The 21,046-nt window shown below is 27.6% G+C and overlaps 1 protein-coding gene across 2 annotated transcripts in view; it reads right to left on the reverse strand.

The window, feature by feature from the left end:
* Positions 1-1,567: 1,567 nt before the first annotated feature.
* Positions 1,568-21,046, reverse strand: part of LOC100159131 — a 49,597-nt gene continuing 30,118 nt past the window's right edge. Inside the window, exons 1-5 of one of the 2 annotated variants that reach the window (XM_001949540.5) lie at positions 9,717-10,622; positions 5,177-6,395; positions 4,806-5,033; positions 4,568-4,747; positions 1,568-4,302 (exon numbers count right to left, since the gene is read on the reverse strand). In XM_001949540.5, the coding sequence (XP_001949575.1) occupies positions 3,679-4,302; positions 4,568-4,747; positions 4,806-5,033; positions 5,177-6,379 (2,235 nt within the window). In that variant the 5' untranslated portion in view covers positions 6,380-6,395; positions 9,717-10,622 and the 3' untranslated portion in view covers positions 1,568-3,678. Of the gene's footprint in view, positions 4,303-4,567; positions 4,748-4,805; positions 5,034-5,176; positions 6,396-9,716; positions 10,623-21,046 lie in introns of those variants that run through there. The other variant, XM_016800588.2, reaches the window with a different exon arrangement.

The following is a 21,046-nucleotide window of genomic DNA, read 5'->3' on the forward strand; positions in this document are numbered from 1 at the left end:
TAATTGAATCGTTCACATTTAGTTTGTAGAACATAAAAATATATTTAATTTCCATGGATAGTCAGATTATCAATTATAAAATTTTATCCAAAAAAATACTTTAATGTTATTCTACGAAAAAATGTATATTAATACATATAAGTAATATTAACTTAATTGTACGGAAAATAGTTGGTTGCCAGGATTAATTTTTTTTATTTCGATGGAGATCTCAACACTCCTTTTCGAGACATACTGGAAGAGAAAATTGTTACATGTTGGCCTACATATTTAACATTTAATTATATTAACAACACAATTTTAATAATTTTTGATTCTTATTCAATTTTAAATCACTTGTATTTTCATATGCATAAATTATTCAATATAATGTTCATATAAAATTCACAATTATGTATACATATAATATTATATGTACCAAAATAATAAATATAAATATATTATTAATCTTAAGTTTATTGTTTAAAATAGGATACCAAAGATCTCCGTGATTTTTTTTTTTTTTTTGCGGTTGTAGTGTAGATTCTAAACAAGCGCAAATATATATATATATTCAAAATGTGAATATTAAAAGTAACAATAAAACTAAAAATTATTTAGTCTGTCATCCGTTCTCGTTAATTCATAAGTATACAGTACAAATATTTTTAATTCATCAATAATTAATGTATTTTCGGTATTTATATAATAAGTTCCTTATCCTCAAATTTATCGAATTTAAATCTGATTACATTGAAATATAAATAATAGATTACCACCAACATTTTCATAATATAAACTTAATATTATTTTTGAGTACATTTTTACCATCCAGAGAAACAGAATTTTGATGGACAAAAACAATAGTATTTACAGGAAGGTAAATTATAGACAACAATCCTTTAAGGAAAATTGACAAAAATTAAAAATACCTATATTATTGCAGTAGCTTTTAATTAATTAAACTTTATAAGAAAAAAAATATATAAAAGATTAATTAGAGAAGTTATCACAATATTTCAGACAATAACACCAAATTCAAATATTTGTGACACCATTTAAGAATTCAAAAGTGATCAGTCACTAACCAGCAAGGTTTTTTTCAAGTTTTTTGTATGACTAATAAATATTAAGGATGTTCACAATTTTAATTTTAAAACTACTAAGGGCTACTAAAATTATTACACTTGGTACATAAATTGTTTATTATTGTCATTGAATGACACTGAAACTAGATTCAAAAGCATTGCATTTTGAACATATTATTGTAGTATTGAATACAATAGCCGTGCTTTCGAGATTAACTAGGCTAAATATATAGTTTTATTAACTTCATTATACAATAATTGATAAACATAAATATACTATTATGAACATTATACATATTATTGTACTATAATATGCACTTTCGTATATACTTAAACCTGATTAAATTATCTCGAAAATACGTCCAGTGTCTAAAATAAACTTACAACACAAGCTCTCAACACACAAAAGCTTCATTATAAGTCCCACACATGTTAAAAAAATGGATTAGACAAAAATATTAAGTCACTTAGGGGTAGGGCATAAAAAACAACAAAAACACTTAATGATAATTAATTATTACAGTAAGTATATGAATATTAATAATTGTAATTAATTTTATTAGCAAACACACTTATACGAATACAGCACTGATAAACTAATTGCGATAATTGACAATCTACTAAAACAATTAACTAAACTATAACAAGCTTACCTTAATATAAATATCAATTTGATTTTATTATTTATAGGTGCTAAGGTGTGATTATTACAAGATGAAAATTATTTTTGTTTCAAATAAATTAGTGTCATAAGGCATTTTTATAATATTCAATAATAAGATGCTTAACACATGCTTAAAACTTAAAATGACAATTTCAGTAAATTAATTTTTTCCGCGGGTTACATTATTTGGTCAGCTTTATAATTTCGGGATTGTGTATTATAAATATGCCAATCAAAATAATGATAAAAAAACCTGATACATTTAAAAAAATAATCTCATGTCAAAATAATAATAACTAATACACAAATATTTAAAATAATAATAGTACTGATGATCATAATACAATCACAATAATAAAACAGTTAATCCTATGCAAATAAACTGAATGTTTTTAATAGAAAACACTATAATGTATTCTTAAACACCATTTTATAGTCAAATCCTAATACATTGCACAAAGGATCCATCGCCTGTTTTGAACTAATATACAAATTTATAAGTAACTTATATTCACATTTTACAATAATACAATATAAGTTTCCACAATGTGACATAGGGAAGCCAATACATTTCAGTTTAGCACATCTTTAAATTAATTTGATAATATTCTAATACAATAAATTGTAAAAAAAAAAAGTATATGCGATTCATTAAAATACCCATACAGTTAACAAAATATTGGTTATTGGTACAAATTACCAGAAGACACAAAAGTAAGTATTTGAATAAAATGCAATTAAACAAAATTTGAAAAAAATAAGGATAAAATAAAATACTACTAAAATGTGCCGACAATGAAATTGGTTTTGGGTGACATTAGGATGATTTCTACTATTTGAGTGATTTAAATTTGTCTAAAACTGTTATTAATTAAACTAAACAAAAATAATACCATTACACTTCATAGATTTAGTAAAAAATTGCTTTCAATACATAAGTAGCCATAAAATAGGTTATTATAGATATTCAAGAATAATGTTACTCCAATACATATAACATCCTAATCCAGCTTTTTTTCCCTTTTCCCTTACATCCCCTAAATAATAATAAAATAAATATCAAATTTTATCGAAAAGATAAAAAGAATAATATAAGAGAAGCAAACTTAAACAATAGCTTCCTCGCTCTGCTCAGAATCTAAAATCACAATATTCAATTTTTAATTATGGACTTCAGATGATGTAAGGTTATATAAATTAATTTTAAAAGAAACATTTTCCAAATGTAATACATTTATCAATACATGATCTCATAATGTATTTCAGAAAAATAGTTTAGTCATTATAAGTACTAAAATAAGTTAATTTTTTTATTGAGAATATAATTAGATACCAAATTTGAGTAAAACAAAAGATGCTAATTTCTATTAATTTTTTTGTAATTATGCAAACCACTATTTAAACAGTAGCAACGTATTTAAAGAAAAATTTGAAAATTCTCTTGAAACTTGACAAGTTTTTGAATAGTTGACTATTTATTGAAAAGTACTTGTCTGAATACAAATTGTATTTAAACTTTAAAGTTTATTGAAATCACCAATCACAAGTTTTTTGATAAAATAAATGATAAAAATCTAATAGATTTTTGTGTAAACTATACTTTGTTTTATATATGAGTAACCTCAGAAGGCGTGCTTCTGTGAACAGCAGTAGTAAATGGAAATTATTCCAACAACCTGCATTTTGCTAAGGTATAGCGATTGTTTGGCCACGGTTTATCATCAAAAACTAGTGCTGACGATGAAAACTGATTTAATTGAGGGTTATGGTCTGACGGACCGTACATAAATCATTCGCAGCCTGTGATTACTTTAATATGAGACAGAGAATACCTAAACTATTATTATTAGGATAACCAAGTTAGAAATTATTAATTTATTTAACAAATAAAAAAATTTAACTAAAGAAAAACATTTGTTATTTAACAAGTTGTCAGTGAATGGAGTTTTAAGAATTGACACTTTCAACCATTGTATTTTTAATGATTTCTCCTAAATTTTCTGTTTCTAAATTAAAACTATCTGAAACCAATGTACTTGGAATATTTGGAATACCCAGTGAATCGGTACTTTCAATACTTTGTAAGCTGTACGGCTGCAATAAATCTGTAAATGTTTCGGGCTTATTGTCTATAATAGACAATCCTCTAGGTCTATCTTGTGATAAAGGCACAAACGCAGATGGAAATGGCTGATACGGTTCATATAAAGTGTGCGAATTATTTAGCTGATAATTGTTCGGTGTACTACTTTCTGGGGCAATGTGATTGCTATCATAAATAGGTAAAAATGAATGATAATTATAATCATTTAAATTGTGTTCATAGTGTTGTGGTTGATAATACGGTTGTATGTGTCTGGAATCATGATAGGAAAAATTAGATATAAGTGGTGATGTCATAGCTAGCTTATTACAGTGTTCCTCTTCTTGTGCTTCTCTCTTTTTGATTTCAAGTCTCATTATGGTGTGAATGAAATGCTTTCGAACTCTGGTTGGATTGAATTCTATACGACCAACAGAATTTCCACAGCCATCTACTGTGCACCCACATGGGAAATTCATTCTATCAACCTAAAGTCACAAAATATAATACAGTTAGATAACCTTATAATTAATTTTTATTATTTAAACTAAAATATAGCATGGTAAAATGGCCAATTTATTTCTCCCGTGCTTATTAAACCAGTTCGACCATTCAGAATACGCTGACAAAACTAAAATACGGGTAGAAAATTCGTGGCTTGATTTCTCAGTACAATTTTCTAATCTTATACTAGTTTTGTGATAACAATAATAATACTTATTTAAAAATATTTTTTTTTTGTTTGGTTCTTACTTGACATGTTATGCCTGCTTGAAAACAAGCACATGTATCTGGGTCACAAAAACCACGACACAGACATCCACAGAATTCTCTTGATAGCCTTATGCTCTTGCAATCGTCCTTTTCTGAAGAATCAATTTTGTCAACACCAGCTGCCTTCAATAGAGCACGTCTTTGTCGTGTAGGTACGGGCTAAGTATAAATAATAATTTAATTTTTTTGTGAATCATACATAATAAGATTAACTTACTTGTAAAAAACTCCCATTGCTATCTGAATCCATATCGGCGTCAGACTCAGAGTAAACATCTGCTGCTCCAACATCGCTATCACTGTCATCACTATTTGTACCAGAAACCTCAGACTGACTTAAATGAACCAAGTTTCGACGTATTCTTCTCTGTTCCGCTATATATTCAGGTAGAGAAAAAACGCGTGATGCACTATGAACTCTTGTCATGCCAAGAGTAGAACCACCCTAACAAAAATAATTTGCTCGATAAATATTTTTTGAATCATAAATACAACACAAGTTCAAAATGAATAAACAATTTAATAATTTAATGAAATTAAATGTATTAAAACATTATTTTTTATTAATATATAATTAAAAATTATTACCTGAGAAGGAACACAAGTAAATCCTTGAACTCGGGGAAAATAAAAGACTGTTACATTTGCAAAATTTATATTTTTGCGTTTCTTCGCTGTTATAACATCAGATGATGGAACACCATAATTGAAGGGTTTGTTGCGTTTTAAAATACCTTTAACAAATCCATAATTATTCCTTATTTCTAATGGTCCTGTATCTAGAATAGAATCTGAAAATTTTGGCTTCAACACTTCCATTGCTGACAAAAATTCATTCGAAGTTCTTTGCAAATCTTCAAAACTAGATTTTTGGTTCAATGTAAAATCAGTTTTGTATGATATACTTGATGTTGAAAGTGCTATATCTAAGTTAGTACTATTCTTATCTTCTGCTAATTCAGATCCAAATCCAGAGTCACTTCCATCATATCGATCTTGTATACAATCAACTTCTAAGTCATTCTGAATGCTTGTAAATCCGCTGAATATTTTATTATCTTTTTTATTTGAGTACAAGTCAATGCTGTTAAGAACTTCATTTGTTTTGTCATCGATAGGCATTTTTGTAGTACATAACTTTTTTACAGGAGAGTCAAAATAATAGCTATTACTTCTTTTGAAGGGCGTCAAATTGCTTATAGCATCTGTTTGCTCACTTAAAAAGCAAGTATAATCATTTGAGTATGTTGACATGCTTTGGCTATTTTGAGAAGTTTCGTCTTTACTAATTTCATCAATTGAAAAACCTCGTTTTTTATTAGTTGTAAAAATATTATTTACGTCTGAATAAGTTGTTTCATTTGTACTTGAAAGAACTTGAGTTTCACTAGAGGGGATAAAAATTGAAGTCGAAGAGGGTAAACACATACTCAGACTTTTAACATCACTATTGTAAGGCTTTATATTGCTATCAATATTAGTTTTGTCATCAGAGGTAGTGCTGTATTCGTCAGATTTCATATTAAATAATAAATTTTGAACTCTACATTCTGAATCTGATAATGATTTTGGGGTGTCTACTAGGCAGTCTGATAAAGTTTTTGATTCAGTAGATATTTCTTCATTATTAACTTGATCAATGTTTGCAACATTTATATCCTTAATATCAAGAAGACAATCATCATTATAATATTTTACATTGTGAGATTTAGCGTTGGTGTTGGCAGGTTCATTAGTAATTAGGGACAATATAGAGTCTTCATCAGATTCCTTTGTTATTAAAAATTCCATTGCAATAGTTAAATACCTAAAAAAAAAAAAAAATACCAATTTATTAAAAATAATTTCTAAATATTTTAAATAAAATTGCTGACAATTTTTTAAAACCATAAGTTCTATAATAATTCCAATCAAAATAATAATTCGCTAATTATAACACTTTTTCAATTTCAACTGATCATTTTATTTATACAAATCTATAAATATGTATCGCAGTTGACTAAAGAACTAAAATTGATTGGGTAATTATTATAAAGAGTATATTCATAATAAGTAGGTACCCAATAGGTAGTAGGGATTCAGTGAACTATATTATTATTCAGTTTAGTTCAGAATAATAGTATTCACTATTAAAACACTTCTAAATTAATACATAGGTAAGTTTATGAAAATTTAATTTAAATAAACTAAAAATCATACTAATTACCAATACAAATAACACAATACTATATTCATAAAAAAAACTAGGGAAGCCGCTCTCTCTGTTGCATAGTAGTTATCGAGTTTCCCTACTCCGTCAATGAATAAGTCGCTATGTGTTCAATTTAAATCCAATAATAAAATATCAGTATTTACAAAAAATGTATCAGAGCTGAAACTGTTGGTCAGCCTATATTTCAAAGGATATTTTATTATATATTTATATTGCTATTAGAAGTTTATTTGGTTAGTGATACAGTAGGTAGCTAATTGTTGCTAAAAACATATTGCATATCTATATATATATATAAATGAATCCGTATTCCCCTTGGTCACGCTATAACTTGAGAACACTATTACCGATTTGGCTAATTTCTTTTCTGTTGTGTTAGTAGTTAGTAATTGGCAAGACAAGGTTTGTATGAAACAAAATCAACTAAACTGTAAAAATACTACTTCTGTCCAGCAAAAAAATAAACTAAATAATAATATATTTCTGTTTATTGCTATTGGTTAAGATCGAGGTTATGATTGAATATAATTTTAGACCTGTATATTATATTTGGTCAAAACCATACAACATAGTAAAAATGGTATTCCTAACATTAATCTTTTTACCATTGTCCCGGGATCATAAACAATGTGTTAATACTCGAACACTATCATAATTACGTACACACCTCGCAGGGTCTGCAATCCACTGCAGGTGGATTTCTAACTGAAAATATACTGCTCGCATATATAATATTACTAGGTGTTATAAACTTATAAGTTGTTTCCTCGGTTGTTTCCATAGTAACACATTAGAACAGTGTTAATAACAGTGAGTAGGTTCATAAATGGCTTAAAATGAATCTAAATATTTGGTAAATTTAATTGTGTATAGTATAATGGAAAAAAGTTTCAAGCTTTTCAAATAATATTTTTTAAATTAGAAAAATATATCATTTACCTATATTCAATATTATATGTGGTTTCTATAAGCAATATTAGCGACAGTGTATATTTTGTATAATTTTAATAAATCTAAGTAAAACAATAATATCAATTAGATACCTAGTTAAAATATTTCAGAAACTAAAACGTTTATACATGTTAATAAAAAATGATTTGAAGGTTACTCTATAAATCTTACTAAAATATAAAACCACAGAGTAATTTCTAAATTAAGGAGCCCGGTGCCAGATTTTCAAATTTTCTGCAATTCTATAAAATTTGAAACTTAAATTTAAGATTTTGGTTGCCATTTTAAATTATAATAACACTTTTCCACTTATCTGCTACCCGATACCTATTTAGTGGGGTTCATAGGGTGTATTATGTTGAAAAAAATGACTTCACGGAAATAATTCTCAGGCCTTGTGCCTATAATTGTCAAAATTTGTATAGCTATTTTTTTTTATCTAAAAGAAGACTTCCCACAGGCCACATCAAACTCAGATTTTTTATTTTATTTCAAATAATGGTAAATAATTTATAAAACAATGCTTACAACTTTATTATTTATTAAGACAGGTATTAAAATGTTTAAGATTAAAATATTGAAAATTGATTTTGATGTGGCCTGTTGAGTAGAACCTATTAGTTAAAAAAATTATCAAATTTGGTTGATTCTACAGAACAGAATCATTACTCTCATAGAGCGTATTTTTGTGTACAAAATTACATTGGCACTAGGCGCCTTAATGAATAAAACTTTATAGACCTTAATCATATTATACTACACTCCTTTTCAAAAGAGAACATACCGCTTTCGCGCATGTCAAATGATTCGATTGGTGCGGTGAAAACCACGTGATCACGGTAACAATGGAAAATTGGTGGGGGATGCACACCGCCGGATATTAATTGGTCGCCAACCGGTATGTTCTCTTTTGAAACAGAGTATACACACAGTGTCAACTGTCACGATTACCGGGCTAATAATAATTTTATCTCAGAAATAATAACACCCCTGTCACCATGTTATACATCTGCATTTGTTTAGTCACCGACAGTATGATGCTTGCAAACCAAACAAATGTTTGTTGAATGTTTGAAATATATATGCGCAGTAACAACTTTTAAAGAGCTAATGGATGGCACCTCGGATGGCACAGTCTACTGGTAGTCAAAAATCAGAATTATTAAACTTTTCTTTAAGTTGGAATTAAATTTAAAAGTCATAAAAATATGATTTTTATGTCTATAACTAATTATAATTTGTATAAGAATGAATACCTTCAATAATATAGATATTGTCGATATTTATGACATAAACATTTACAAAAATTCTTGAGAAGAAAACTAAGTGTGCTGTCTGCTGCTTAATGTTTTATTTTTCTAAAGTATGACATTTCTAGCTTAATTGCTATTTACAGCTAAGAATATTTTAAATTGTAGATAGGTAGGTACAGTTTAATTTTTGTAACACGATGGACATAATATAATAGTATTAAACAATAAAAGTTTAAGTGAAGTAGGCTTTTTAATCTTTAAATTGTACTCAAATTTATAATACCAGATATAATACTAAAAATTATTATAACTATTATCCAAAATTCATTGAATGAAGATAAGTTAGAAACTTTTCTGCTTATGGCTTTCAACAAAAAAATATCCAATATAAGTAGAATCTGTTAGCAATTGAAAAGTAAAACTAAATAGTTTCAAAGTGAGCTTTATTATTTCAGTGTCAGATGTTTATAAGTAAATTATTAAAACTAAAATAAATACCACCTACCTATCTAATATTAATCAATTCTTTAGAGTGTATGACTAATATAATTTAATTAGAGATTTAAAAACAAAATCATACTGCAATTTTATCGACTGAACAGGACGAATAAACGGGGTTTCGAATTGACAGTAGCAATTTAAATAGTGGGCAGTTAAAAAAAAATAAAAAAATAGGTACTGTCGTTACACAAACAACAAGTTGGAATGTTACCTGGACGATATTGGCGTAACGGATTCAACTTATAGCGCGGAAAGTTAAACGTTTTCCCGGGACATTTTCAAACGGTGGTGGCAGCGCGAGTGAGCGGGCTTGCGCGTTCGGCAGACGAGTGACGCAAAAAAAAAAAAGCGTCGAGCGACGACCGAAACGTCCAAAGGGCGCTGCTGTGTATGAGTGTTGTTGAGGAGGACGATGAGGAAGAATACGACGACAACGACGACAGCCGCCGACGGCGTAACAGAGCACACTGGCGCGCGTTGGACGTCACACTGCGGACGACGACGACGGCCGTACGGAATTTATCGTGACGGATAAAACGAATAAGATAAAAATGAATAATAATAATCTAGTTGCTCGATGGCGATATGTATTTTAAAGGCCGCCGGACGACGCATAAAAATATTAATACTAAACGTACTAGAAAATAAAATTCGACGGCGGACGAACGACGATTATCGTGTGTAACAAATACTGGTTCGTCGTCGTCGCTGTTGTCAGTTTATTTTTTCTTTCCATTATATCCCCCTTCGCCGTTTTACAACACTCACACCCGTTCGCGGACGCACACGTACACGACGGGTACACGCTCACGCACGCACACAACGACGGCTGATAATCTCGGCGGCGGCGGCGGCGGCAGTACGAATAATAATAATAATTGTCGCCGGGGCCAACGCATACACGCAAACGCACGCACGTACGTACGCACAAGCACACATTAGGCGCGTGCACGCACGCACTGACGTACACGGCCGCACAGAAACCGTGAATAATAATAATACTGTACCTCCACCCGCGACCCGCGTTCCATACGGACTACGTCATCAAAACGACGGCGGCTTCAACAGCATTACGTATTGTAGCAATAATATTACAATATAGGTACAACGCACTACAGAGGCAGGATCATATTATATTAAAGGGATTCAACAAAACAGTAAAAATATCCAAAAATAATAAACAAAAAATAAAGTATACTATACTATACTATTATTATACATTGTATAGGTATAATAATTGATGAATTATAACAACAATTGTTTTCACTATAGTGCTCCAATTCTTTCTTTCTTTATTGACATTGGTCATTCTGTTTTACAATAATAAGCAAAAAATATTCCTATTATAATGAAAAACAACAAATTAATACGAATACCGGAATACAAATAAACAATAATGTAATAAATGTACCTAGTATAATATACAAATATAAAAAATAAATATATTCAAATTATATTAAATTGTTTTTATTTAGGTACCTACCTAATACCTATGTCATAAATTGTATTATCTGTACTGTGCCTTGTAGCTTTAAATAGCGTGAATGTGATGGCTAGATAATATTTGTATTCGGCACTAACAACAGTACGTTACCTACCTACTACTATATACTGAGTCAGGTATTACTGATAGGTACTAATATTTACTCTATGCCGCGTCAATCCCAAAGGTAAAACATTGCTTTACTTCTGGAGGTCTTCGTAAGTTACGTAAATTCCATTCCTATAGAAATGTCCAAAGTAACAACTAGGTATTTACATTTTTTTTAAATAGGGTCGTTTTCGTATATTTCTGATGTACAACAATAACTTCGAATGCCAAATAATGTCGATAAAATGAACTATAGTCAAAAACAAACACATGGAATCATAAAAACGAATTTGAATAATTTAGAATTAATACATTTCAGTATTTCACATTTCAGTTTTATTGATGTTGGTACCTGATCTCATTTGTAGTTATGGTTATGTTAATGCTTTTGAGTAAATAGCATAGGAGTCAACATTTTAACTATAGTTTCCACCAATCATAGATGACAATTCAACCACACCTACTTTTTGAAATTTATTTCTAGTAAAAATTTAAACCACCTGTATACATATACATATACATACATTCGACATTGTGTTATGCAGGTACTAACAATTTTTATCTTTTTAAATAAGAGCATGTTTTTTTTTAGAGATTGTCAATGGTTGGGTAAAAGGGCATCCAATTTAATCTTTATATTTAAATAAGTGGAAAGTTTTTTTTTTCTACATTAATTGTATAGTTCAGCTTGTGCAACATGTTCATCAATCTTCAGTGAATAAAACTCAACCAGTTTATAGAATTCAGTTTTTTTTCGATATTAGAATGTAGGAACGTTGAAGAAACATTCAAAATTTAATGGAATCGTACTTATTATTAATTATTTAATTAATTGTAAAATAAATATGTATTGAAAATCGTAAATTACAGGAAGACCAAATGCATGAAAATGAAGTTTAAAAAAAAATTATATCAAATTTGGTTATAATATTTTTTTATCCATAAAAGTTCATAGTAACTTGGATATCGGCTGATTATAGTTAATAATTATCACTTCATAAAAATACTCCACTGTAGCTTATATTTTGTGTAAGGTAGGTAACTAACTATAGTCTATACAATAATATTAAGACTTTTATTATTATCGATTATTTTATTTGTATTTTTAATTAAGATGGCTATTATATGATTCTTGTTGATTATATATTTAAAAAAGAAATTGTATATTTTCTATTTTGCTATTTCTATTACACCTTGTATATATATATATTATTTATATATATTAATATCTATACTATGATATGCTGTATATAGGCTATAGTACAAACTAAGAAAAAAATGCTTCTACAAAAAATGATACTCCCAAGCAAAGAATATCCCTCGCTTTTATAGTGCGGTACTGTATAGATACAATAATTGTTAAAATAATTTAAAATATAAAATATAAATTTTAAAATGAATGAATATTAAGAACCTAGTCAAAAAATAATGAACAACGTTTTAAAAATATTTATATTATTTTAAATTATAAGACCAACTTGTTACGTATATTCTAATTTCTAAGCTTCATTAAGAGTCTCAACAAATAATTTTGAAATGTTAAATTATTTTCTCTTCAAATTAATGGATTGAGTAAAAAACCACTGATAAGAATCAGAGTATCGGACTCGTATACATCCAAGCCCTCCGATATGAACAATGATAATTGATGATAATATGACGTCAATAAAAATGTATGTAATATAATATATTAATATAGGTACAATTTACTTGCGTTTACTTAACTATAGTAACTAAACGTAAGTATAATATATGTTATACCGTTTATAAAATCCATAAGAAATGTGTAACTTAATATATAATACGTCGTTCAGTAAAATTACTTCGAACAATATAATATAGACCAAGCGCGCGCATCGTTTACGGCCATTGGTTGCAGCCTGCAGTTGTACTAGTACACCTTTACATAATATTATAAATTATACGATTCGACAACGGGATCGTCGTTGCATCTCTCAACAAACAAAAATATATTTTTTTTTTCTACCTTGTTTGTTATATTATAGATGATTATTATTATTATTGTATGTTATAGATCGTGTCGATCCTTTTTCTTCTCGGGTCGTTGCTCCGCGTCGTAGTTTCTATAATATACACTATACCGTTCCACGAGTGGTGAGAGTAGAGGGGATACATCAACCTACTATACTACCTACTGCATATTATATATATAATAATATAATGTATTATACTATTATATACATGTGCATCGTGTATGGTATATACTATATAGGTAGGTAAATATTTTATTTATATATAAATAATGATATAATATACACGTGTAGGTATTAGGCATTAAACTAGCAAGACTATGACCGCACGACGCATGCGTTCTGTCCGTCCGTTTCGTGTTTATGTCGTTAACTCGGCGGCGGAAGGCACGTGTAGTTTAGGGAAATTCTGAGGACGTAAACTGGACATAATATGAACGTGAAGAAGAGTGGAATTTTTATTATTTTTATTTTATTTTAATACTATCATTATAATATCATACAGACATACAATGTACTATTCGCTATAGTCTATAAGTATATACGTCTATAATACTTAAAGTAATTTTATTAAGTCTATAAGAATTTTATTTCAAATTGGAAGGTATATAATATGCTTTGCATACTATTTAAATATATAATTCTAGCTAGTAACTATACTGCAGGCACGACAATCTGCTGTATATAATCACCAAACATATATAAAATGAATAATATAAATTATAATTATACTGTTTTAGAACTACGATCAACTTCAGTTGTCCAAAACAATTTTAATACAATAATATAATGTCATTTGTGAATATACTTAATTACTTAAATGTAATTATAAGTACCTAGATAAATATATTACACGGATAATAAAAACATGGATAGGACATAACGTATTATGTGTTAGTTTTGCGGTCCTACTTAGATGAGAAATTGAGACCGTTTGTTTACATTTTTATGCGTATGATTACATCTATATAATCAGATAATCGATATAGGTAATAGGTATACTCTTTTGACCTCAATTCATATACCTAATTTCATTCTTCAGCAATAAGACGTTATGTCCTATCCATGTCTTTATTATCTATGTATAAGTATTATTATATTACTGTGGATAAGTGTTAACTTCAAGTGTCTATTAAGAATTAACTAAATAAATATGATACACTAACACTATACGTCTATAGATACCGTAGGTAAGTTATTTTAAATTATAACTAATTAATTCAAATATTAGTTTTCTTTTAAAGTAGGGATGCCTCCAAAGTAAAACTTATCAAGTAACATTTTTTATTTCAATTAAATATTAATATGTTATGACAAATTTTTATTGAAAATATTTACACAGTATTTTTTCCAAAATAAAATTTAAAAAAAAAAACTTAAAATTTGATTTTTACTATCATGTCGAAACTCGTCATGTAACAATTATCATTTTATAGAATTTTGATAATAAATTGATAAAATATTGATTTGGCCAAGGTGTATTTTATGCATGACATCGTGTATAGATAAACCAAGAAAAATAAATAGTCCTGAAAGACTAGTAACGTTTGATCGGTGGAAAGAGTAATGGCCACAAAAACATCATATAAATTGTTAATATATAGCTAATACAATTACCTAATAATTACCAAAGTGTAGTTATTGTTATCGATGATGGTACCTACTCGGTCAAAATATCTAAACCAAAATAATTGTTACTTATATTGATTTAACGTTGGTTTCGACTTATAACTTTATAAGTTAGGTATAAGTTAATATTAATTAATAATAATACTTAATATAATATAATCAACATTCGCAAAGTTCAGCTCACTGTTGACACTGTATATAATGTGATATACTATATTCATCCGAAAATGTGTACATTAATTACAAAAAGTGACTATAAAATGCAGCTTACGGGACAAAAATAGCATAGCGTGAATTGGTACCGTTGTAAAACGTCCGCCACAAATCAAAAATAGTAGTAGACAAAAACAAAATAAATTAAAACAACTCCGTTATGAGAAATACGACCATCATTGTACCTAGTAGAGACTAGTGATATTTCCAATTTATTAAATTGCATTAGGTACCTACTACCTAATTAAATTAAAAATCTATCTAGTATCTATTGACTAGGTACAACGAAATTTCAAAATGTCTGTTCGAAATTTGAATTATTATTATTTATACAACTTAAATTAAAAAAAAATAAAAACGATTTTTATTATTCACTAGCTGATCCCGTGCACTTCTTTGCTCATTAAAAATACCAACGCGTTAATATTTTTTTATAATATAACGGTTACCATAACAACAATTTTAAACTAACAATTATTATTATTATTATAAAACAAAACATTCCATCAGAAATTTCAAAATAATATATAATTGGTTGCCATGGTAATAAGGAGACACCAACAAACGGAAATCTCAAAATAATATATAACTGGTTTCCATGGTAATATGGACACACATACATTCATTTTTATATATAGATTTTTAAATTTAAATATTTTGTCTGGATATTTTATTATATTTAACATAGAATCCCGTCAAACACAATGATACTAATGTCAGTGATCACCGTAGTTAGGTTAGGTTAGCAGCTCTCTTATACAGGTCAATTACAAATCGCCGCACTTTTTCATATTATATTCATATAATATAATAATTATTATTGATTATCTTATCACTTAATAATTATATTAGTAAATTATATATGTATTTAGTGTCCACTACATACCTATATTTTTCATTTTAGAGTACTAGTTATTTTCCATCAGTATTAGCCATTGGGTTCGCCAGCATTATCAGAATCGATATGCTAGAATAAATTGTACATGACCCCTTAAAATTACACTTACATTATGTATTTATGTGCAAAACTTAATTTGATTGGTAAACATATTCAATATTCATGACCAGTGACTTCCTTACATTTTTTAGAATAAATCCAGTTTCCAGAAGTATGTGTTAAAAATATACAGTTTTATCATTATCTACCCAATTTATTTGCTCATTGATATTATTCAATTTTGTATTTCGAAACTGTTTGAATTGTTTTTTTATTACGGAAACTATTTTTTTGGCAGTTATAGCCATCCAAAGTTTTCTTGACGCAGTTTTGATGATGGGGACAAAATGTCATGAGGATTCAATGAACAAGTTCACATGGTTGGTTTATAATTCAATTTTTTGTGCAATGTTTTTACTAATAAGTAATGATTACTTATAAGTAATGACTGTTTTTCCCTATAGCGGGAAAGTGTGTATGTAATAATATATATGTGTCATAACTCGTGACTCATGTGTGTGTGTGTGTGTGTGTGTGTGAATGTGAGTACGCAATTGTATAACACACTGCTTATATTTCCGTTTCTCGATAAATGCGATTATCGAAACCTTATTCGATAAAGCTATTATAATGTACCCGGGGCCCATGGGCGCCTGCAATACTTCGATGGCACAGCGTATAGGCCGCGAATCGGAATAATACATTTTACGTGTAGGATGTGTTGAACCGAAAATAATATTTATGAAATAAAAATTCCAATTGAAATGACAAAACAGTGAAACACCCATTTTAACTTTATACTAAAGTATCTAAATATTTTTTTTTCTCGTTGATCGAAATTTAAATATAGCTAAACTCACTAAAGTGATTTTTGATTCTGTATGACTGTTTAAATCGATATTATATTATGTATTGGTTTTAAATATAAAATTTTTGTCGTTAAGAAACTACTATTTTACCAAATTAACTTTGGTTATTTTGATATTCTTAAGACTTCAGAAAATAGTCATTTTAGAGACTTGAATTTCCCCTTTTCATTTATTTAAATATTTTCACGAAAAAGTATTTTCAAAAAAATTCATATTTTCTTAATTCTTGCAAGACTCAAATATACAATATAGATTTTTCTGAGCGGATCGATGAATGTTTTTTTTTGTGTCTGTCTTCACCTTTTAAGACGGTAAAAATGCTTAGATTTTCTTCAACAGTAACTCCTCTGATGGGAAATTAAATCTAGTTGATACTTTGTGAGGTGTCCTAATAGTTTTCGAAAGCGCAGGGAAAAAGAAAAGAAAAATTAAGGACAAACGGTAATGTTTACACAAAATCCGTTACAAAATCAATTTTGGTTTTTGGGATAACTCTAAATGTAATGTGTGTCCCGGAATAGCGGGAATTTTTACACAAACTCTGTTTTCGAAAATATCGATTTTGGTTTTTGTTGCAACTCTTATAAAAATAACTGTGGGTACATGCAATTTTTACTGAATGTTTATATCAGAATTTTCTATACACCATAATATTTTGACTTATTTTGAGCTCTTTACGGACATTTTCAGTTTCTATTTTTTTTTTAGTTTTTTTTTTCTATAAATATCAATACAATTTTATTTGTGGTTAAAAAATCTTGAAAATTTAATAGAAGGTTCCTATTATATTGTTTCAAAGGCAGATGAAAAAAATTAAAAATCCATAGTCACAATTTTTTTTTATAAGCATCTAAAGTTCAAATATTGACAAAATACGTAAAAATGACGAAAATGTGCTAATTATTTTTAGTTAGAAATTCATGAAAAAATTTCTTTTTAAATCTAAGACTTGAAAATGTAATGCGAGATTTCTCATAAGTTTGTCTACCTTTTAAAAAAAAAAAACGTCTACAAGCAAGTCAAATTAAATTTTTATGAGCGTTTGAAATTCATACTTTTACAAGATTTGATATTCACTCAATTTCTCACGTAACGATTTTCATATTTTGTTGTAATTAAAAAACGAATGACTGTAGATACTTGAAAATTTCACTGAATATTTACATTAACATTTTCTATATACGATAAAATTTTGAAAATAATTTGACTCTTTTTGAGCTGTTTATGGATATTATTCTGTTAGTTTTATCTGTTCGGTTAAAAAGTGTAAACATTTAATACAACGCTCCTGATGTATTGTTACAATAACAGTTGAAAAATAATAAAAATACATAGACATACATTTTTTTTATAAGCATTTAAAGATCGAATTTTTACAAAATGTATCAAATTTTAATTTGAATAATTATTTTGTTGTTAATAATTTATAAAACGTTCAACTTTTGTATCTAAGAATTGAAAATTTAAAACAAGATTCCACGTAAGTAGTTAATTCTGTTACCAAAAAATCTAAAAAATACAGGAGCACAGTTTATTTTTATAGTCATTTTAAGTTCACATTTGGACGAAATTACATATTAAAAAACCTAGAATAACTATTTTAGTTATTTTATTGTGATTGTATAATATTATTCGTGGGTACTTGAAACTTCTAAAGTATACAATTATATATCTATGATAGTACAACGATTTGTAGTTGACGTATAACGCGTTATAAGTACCTAATGGATATTGTGATACGATTAATTTGGAATTTATTTTAGATACCTATTATTGGTCAATTTTTTTTTAATATCATAAATAAGTATACACTATATCTTATACCTAGACTGACAAATCATCTCCGTTCAGAATCGTTTTTCGTATACAATGATATTATATCATTGAATTCAAATTTAATTCCATCCATTATACAGTAACCCACTTGTAACCTACTGCAGTACAGCAGAGCAAAATCCACGACTTACCCACCCTTTTTTTACTTGATAATTCATTTTATAAGTGAGTAATGAGCATTTTTTACCTTAGGTATGTACTATATATTATATACCCAAAATTTGATAAAAATTTTACAATCGAAAAAATAACACGATTACAAATAAAGTTCTTACCATTAAACTAGTTTAATCATAATAGTTGATTAATTCTAATTTTTAAAATAATAAAGCTAAACGTGAACTGCTCAGTGGCGTATTTTTTTTTTTGGGGGGGGGGGGGGGGTGTCCTCCATGTCTGGACACTCCTGACTTAAAAAAAAAAGTCCTAATATATTGTACATCGGTGTTATCATTTATTTTATAGTTTATAAGTACACTATTTTTATTTTATTATAAAATAAATGGTATTTTTATATAAACGGAAAAACTGAAATTAATTTGATTAGATTCGACGACGCAGAGACTTATCTACAGTTTATCAGGGATATTCAGAAATTATTTGAATTTCACCGAGTCATTGCGATAGTAAAAATACCCGCAGGCCGTATCGAGAATACAATAACAATGAAAATATCGTGAACGTATTTAGTATATTTTAATCTAGTTTATCAGCTTAAAGAATATTATACATTTCATTATTAATAATACCTAGTGTTTGAAGTATGAAATAATTTACTATATGGTGAAATATTTCACAAAAACGTGAAACATTAAAATTTTTTTTAACACAAATAAAAACACAATTTATTTATTTTTTAACACAATGTTCAGTGTTCTAAATTTTAATGTAAGAATTCAATAGGTAGGTACCTATACAATAATGTAATGTATAATGTATACAATTGTATACCTACCTATACTTGTATTATCTAAACATTATAATATTTAAAAATTTTGAATACCATTTTAAATGCATAATACCAAAGGTTAGATAAACAATTATGAAGGTGATTTATGACATTTATATGTAAATATAAAATTTATTAAAATACTGAAATATTTCATATTTTTGAATTTCATGAAATTTTCAAACACTAAATTAATACCATTTATCAATGATTGTACTATTATACTTTTATGGTATTATTTATCAATTTGTCATTCAATAACGTAAGTACTTATTTAATCAAATAAATTAAATAATTATTAACACATTGTGCACGAACGCCATTATAGGACATAAGGACAATAATATAAAATAATCGGAAAAATATCGATTCAATATAATTTATATTACAATTCAATATAAACAAAGTATAAGTAAAGTTAATAATTCTAAAAATGTTGTTTGTGAGGTTCAATAAATGTTGGACACCCCCCGATAAACCACCCAAAATACGCCACTGGAACCGCTGAACTTAAATTTGCCATGTTACGCACTTGTAACACGAAGACAACAAATGCAGACGTCACGTTATTTTAACATTTTAAGATAATGTTAGTACAGTGGCGCACTGGAGGTTACACAGGGTTGCTCTTACGACCCCTGAAAATATTACGGGGCGCAAGGGTATCTTTTTGTGAACCCAAAAAATCACGTATAGTTTTCAAAAAATTAAAATTTATTTAATTTAAAAAAATTAAAAACGATGTCCAACTGCAATATCAAGATAATAAACTAATATATATTTTAAGAACCATATTATAGAATAATATTATAAAATAAATATGTATCTTGCTGTACTTAATAATAGGTACTATAAATCAGGGCTCGAAAACGTTTATATAACGTTATAATTATAACGTTATACTTGTCAAAAAACGATTAAAAAATATAACAGAAAACAAAACGGTAATATTAAATTATTACTAAACAAAACGATGCAATGAACGACAGTTTTAGTAAAACATAAAACGAAACGAACAGGAAAACGAAAATAAAACGTTATATAACAATAAATATAACGTTTTATAATAACGTTATATTATAACGTTTTCATAATAAATATTTGTATGTATAATAATATACTATGTATAATCAATGATATTACCTACGTGTTATGTTATCACAATATTATAATATAATGAATATTGATATTTATTATTTATAGACTATTTCAGAAATAATTCCACTAATCTCTAATGACATTCCATGGTTTATTTAATTTTAAATTTGTTTCTGGTTAATGGTTATATTGTGTTGCCGTGTTTGTATATTTTAGGAACTAATCGGAATAAAAGTTAAGATTAGAACAAAAATAGTTTTAACAACTTACTAAAATTTTGAGTAAAATACTAAAATACCCAATGTTATTCCACGTGGAGCAACGTTATTTTTATTTATTGATAAATCTATTATCTAGTATCTACAATATTATATTAATTCTGACGCACGACGCGCAACAGTATGCGTGATTTTAATTTTTAACGTTTT

Source organism: Acyrthosiphon pisum, chromosome X, assembly GCF_005508785.2.
Source record: "Acyrthosiphon pisum isolate AL4f chromosome X, pea_aphid_22Mar2018_4r6ur, whole genome shotgun sequence".
Classification (NCBI taxonomy): domain Eukaryota; kingdom Metazoa; phylum Arthropoda; class Insecta; order Hemiptera; family Aphididae; genus Acyrthosiphon; species Acyrthosiphon pisum.